Here is a 5,287-nt window from a genome sequence, read left to right on the forward strand (position 1 = left end):
TAATTTTCAATTTTTTTATATGATAGTGTATATTGTAGTCATTTAAGACATACTACAAATTTTCAAGAAATTTAGAATAATTTACAAAACTAAAAATAATGTTCAAATAGTTAAATTTTATACGCCTATACAAAAAAATAGGCACACATGCAAAAAGTTATTTGAACCTTGTTTTCAACTCTATAAATTATTCAAAAAATTTTGAAAATTTGCGTAATTTATTAAATGACTATAATATATACCGGCATATAAAAAAATATAATTATAACTATTTAGATGCCGAAAATAACTGAAAAACAAAAAGTGGATGTACCGTAGATGCACTCTATGTATATATAAATTAAGAATAAATATTATTTTCCCCCGAACTATGACCACTGTATGATCGTGCCTCCTGAATAATTCGCGATGTTAAAAATTCCTACCGAACTATGCACGTTACTGAAATTTGAGACTTTTGTTAGATTTCATCTTAGGTGACTAACAAATTGATGATGTAACATTTCATCACTTAATACGAGGAATTAGAATGAAATAATATCAATATAATCAGATGAACAAGATATATATATATTTATATAAGTACAATACTAAAAACTCATCATTGAATCATTGAGAAACAAACTAATATAGCTGAGCTATATATGTAATACACATTTTATGAATTAAAATTTGTTGTTTCTATTTTTTTCTGACTCTACTATGTCTTACCATTAAAAATAGACAAACATTTTTTATAATTAATGTTTTTATATAAATTGTCATTGTTTATTGGTAAGGCATAAGAGAGATGAAGAATAGATACAACAAAATTCTATTCACTTATTATTGCTTGCATCACATATCTTGGCTGAAACTGAAAGTACATTGCTGCTTGTTGAGTTTAATTAATTACTTAATGCTGCAAATATAAAGAGACATGATCAAAATTAGCTCTAGTAAGATTGCAAATTATTACTTATAAAAAATAAGAAGAAAGAAACATTTCGTATCATGTATAAATATGTATATTATATATTTTTTTTGTGGGAAATTTTCTTGGCAGCATATTTAATTTTTACTTTTTTATTTAAAAAGTGTAATCAAAATATTTATAATATATCTATGAATTTGAGAAAAAATTATTATTATTATTATTATTAATACAAGGTGTGTTTGGATGTCAAGTGATAATTACTTATGAAACTTTATTATTGTTATGTTTGGCAAAACTTAATTACAAAGTGCAATTACCTTCGATTCTCCAATTCATGGTTAGATAAATACATGGTTAATGTGTTAATGTGTAATTACATGGTTAGATAAATACTCCAATTCAAATGATTACTCCAGATTCAACCAAATTCCAATAAGAGAGTGGCTTTCCAAGCACAATCTTAATAAAATTGAATTTGATTACTGAATGTAATTTAAAATGGGGTTTATCCTTTTTTGGACTATGTATTTTCTCTAATTATATGTTTGGACATTGTGTTATGACAAATGACTTTTTGGACATTGTGTTTTGTAAAATGATTCAAATAGAACCCTAAACTTGATTTTGGTCAAAGTTTTCTGAAATAAAATTACAAATAATTCACCAAATTAACAATTCAAAACAAAAACAAAATCATTCTGCCTAACAACGGTGTTGTTATATTCAATTTTTTCTTCATCAAAATTGAGTTTAGGAGACAAGTCCAAAAATAAATTTGTCAAAACACAGTGTCCATATAAGTAATAGGACAAAACACAAGATCTAAAAAAATATTAACCCTTTAAAATGTAACATATTTAATGTATGTATAAATATATATGATTTTTTTATGCACTGATGCATACCCATTTGTTTTCGACTCATAAAGTATTTTCGGCACAAATTTTTTTTATGACTGTATATAGTGTACTTATTTAGAACATTAGCAAACTTTCAAGAAATTTCAAATAATTTATAATCCCGAAAACTATGTTCAAATAGATTACTTTCCACGCGCATTAAAAAACAGTCACACGAGCAACAAGTTTTTAACCCTGATTTTCGACACTGTAAATAATTTCTTAAAATTTGAAAGAATACTCTACATAACTAAAATATTCATTTTTCCAAAAAAAAATTACTCTAAAAAAATATCTTAAATATATATATATATATATAGCAAAAAGTTGAGATTATACCTGTTGCAGTTGAAGTTGACAGAGATTGATATTGTGCGAGGAAGGTTGAGTTGACATTGGTCATTGAGGTGTGGGAGACGATCTTTCTTAAGACTACGAAAAATAGCCTTTTTTAAGCAAAAACAAGCACTGCGACGGTCACCGGCGGCATTCCCAACCTTTTGCTTTAGACTTTTGAGGCTATTGCAGCACCCAACTGGAGGCTTACTGCCTGTGCCTTTCAAAAACGATGCGCAAGGCGCCACCATATTCTGCACCATCGAACATGGCAGTGCGGCGCACCCTGCACCAGTCACCATGCATGATAACACCACTACTATGCATATGCAACTCACCTTCACAATAACTCTATTTTTATTACTATTCATCATCATTTTTTTCAATATATATGGCTAGTGTAGTGTATTGGTTTCATTATATATATATATATGTATATATAGACCTAAGTGTGTGTAGTTTGGTGCGCTATCACTTCACACATGTCTCCCCAATCACATATTATCATGTTATATTGAATCAATGAGAGTGAGACATGTGCTTATTGGAACAATTATTAGGGAGAGATGAGATTTCATTTTGTGGTGGAGAATTATTAAGTTAAATAGAATGGATATGTGTATCATGACAATTAATTCTTCTGGGCACGATTGAAATATTCAGAATTGGTTGTTGGGATCAATTTAATATGTTTTCACTTATTGCAAGATGGATTGTAGCCACATTTATTACAAAATGGTGATTTTTTGTAGTTATGGCCTAGTGGTTAGGTTGGTGGTGATCAGGCAAGAAAGTATGGGATTTGATTCAACTATGTAGAATGGGATAAATAAATAAAATAAGAAAAAGAACAACAAAATTTTGAGTTGACAAAATTGACAAGTAAAAAAGATAATTGGAAAATGATTTTGAAATTTATGAAGCACATCACTCTCGGTTTAGTGTCCTAAAGTACGAGAATGTAAAGTATCTCACATGAACAAATGGTCACTCATATATAAAGTTTTTGATGTGATTTGAATTTAAAAACATCCACTACTAAGAGCATCCCAACCGAACGTGATTACCCATATATATGGGGTTGGTGTGCTGAAATCCCACCAACCAAACGGGATAGTTAACTGCATTTAGCCGTGTGTGTTAACAGTGACACGACAAAACATTTTTTTTTTAAAAGATAAATATATTTATATTTTATATATATATAAATATATGAGTATTATTTTGGTCTATATTTTATGTTGGGTTTTTTAAATTATAAATACACATAATTTAATTTTCTAAATAAAATTTCAAATATTTCATAATTAATTTTTTATATAATTTATTTTAATTTGTGTGAAAATTTCTTACTCTACTCTATAAGAAAATAAAATTAACATTGAAATTGATTAAATATACAAAAGATAATTAAAATATTACAAACTTACATTCTAATATTAAAATCAAATACACCAAACATAAAATGGAAAACAATATATATATATATAGAACACAAGACAAACTAAGACATACTTCTAATAATTTTAAAAATTATTCCCAGTTCCGCCAAGATAGTCATAATATTGACTATAATCTTGTGAAGGATTTTGAGATCGTTGATGTTCATCTTCACCTCCTTCTCTGTGTTCTTCTTCATATTGAGATCTTTGGAACTGAGATGCTCGATATTGAGATCCCTGATATTGAGATCATTCTCATTGTTCTCCATGTTCGGATGTTTGTGCTCTTGATCTGTAAATTTTTCAATTATTGCAAGATGGATTGTAGCCACACTTGTTACAAAATGGTGATTTTTTTGTAGTTATGGCCTAGTGGTTAGGTTGGTGGTGGTCAGGCAAGAAAGTATGGGATTTGATTCAACTATGTAGAATGAGATAAATAAATAAAATAAGAAGAAGAATAACAAAATTTTGAGTTGCCAAAATTGACAAGTAAAAAAAGATAATTGGAAAATGATTTTGAAATTTATCAAGCAAATCACTCTCGGTTTAGTGCCCTAAAGTATGAGAATGTAATAAAGTATCTCACATGAACAAATGGTCACTATATATAAAGTTTTTGATGTGATTTGAATTTGAAAACATCCACTACTAACCCTAACCCTTTAGCTATTGCAAAATGTTATAGGAGTGTTGAGAACATTATTAGGTTGTATGAATGTAATCCTTGGCTAGATCTATCATTTTTCACGCAAAGGTGACTCTGAAACTTGCCTGAAAATGTGGGACATTTTCGCCAAACCGTGGGTCCTTAACTCTCTTTAACTCTACCAACGTGTAAACAACCTCTCAAGCTTCCCATTGGCGGGTATGGCTTCCACCATCGTCGTGGGTCACCGGAAACTGCCACCGCCATTGTTGTTCGCATACCCCAAGTGAGTTCAATGTTATTTTGGCTGTAAAACTTGACATTGAGCATCATTATGGACTTAGTTTAATCAATAGAATTCAATTCTAACCTTAATAAACCATTTGGCCAAACATGTGAGAATTTATTTGAGAAGGAGAAACCAAGTCGCCATTATCTCTAAGAGCTTCCAAACTAATTGGAATATTAAGATTGTATATATATTGGGTAGGAGTTCGTCAAAATAAATTTATTAGGAATTCTAGAAAGTACTAAAATTCTTTGAAACATTATTTGTAAGAGAAATATATATCTCAATGGAAATGTTGGAAACCAAAATACATAGACAAAATATTACATGAGACAAGATTATTGATTAAATAAAAGTACAACTCAATTGCAAAAGATGCAAGTAAATAAGAAGAGGGGATGATAAATACAAAAAAAAAATGATACACCTCAAAACAAAAATACTACAAATAAATATAAAGACTAGAAAAGGAAATAAGAACTAAGAAGAAAAGAACAAAGCATAAAAACAAGAACACTCTTACACTCAAACAACCTTAAGTGTAGAGTAGTGGGAATCATCAACTTGAACAAGGTTCAAGACCTTTATCTAAAAGCTTATTTCTCTTTATTTTCTAAGCACTAAAGGAACTCTCAAATAGAAATGGTTCTCCGGAATTATCAAACATTTTAGTGAATTATAGCTAAGTGCTATAGTTGAGATTTTGATGAATTGATCACTCACCCTCTCCCCATATCTCTCTTTGCAATCTTAGAT

The 5,287-nt window shown here is 29.1% G+C and overlaps 1 protein-coding gene across 1 annotated transcript; it reads right to left on the reverse strand.

The window, feature by feature from the left end:
- Nucleotides 1-569: 569 nt before the first annotated feature.
- LOC133803380 (non-specific lipid-transfer protein-like) lies at nucleotides 570-2,573 on the reverse strand. The gene is made up of 2 exons (XM_062241406.1): nucleotides 2,155-2,573; nucleotides 570-901 (listed from the first exon to the last, which is right to left on the reverse strand). Exons 1-2 carry the CDS (start codon nucleotides 2,526-2,528, stop codon nucleotides 892-894), a joined length of 384 nt encoding a protein of 127 aa, XP_062097390.1. The 5' UTR covers nucleotides 2,529-2,573; the 3' UTR covers nucleotides 570-891.
- Between the last annotated feature and the right edge of the window lie 2,714 nt (nucleotides 2,574-5,287).

This window comes from Humulus lupulus, chromosome X, assembly GCF_963169125.1.
Source record: "Humulus lupulus chromosome X, drHumLupu1.1, whole genome shotgun sequence".
NCBI classification, from domain to species: domain Eukaryota; kingdom Viridiplantae; phylum Streptophyta; class Magnoliopsida; order Rosales; family Cannabaceae; genus Humulus; species Humulus lupulus.

Excerpts from the sequence above, each read along its gene's own strand:
- LOC133803380 (XM_062241406.1), bottom strand. The coding sequence starts at position 2,528 with ATGATGATGAATAGTAATAAAAATAGAGTTATTGTGAAGGTGAGTTGC.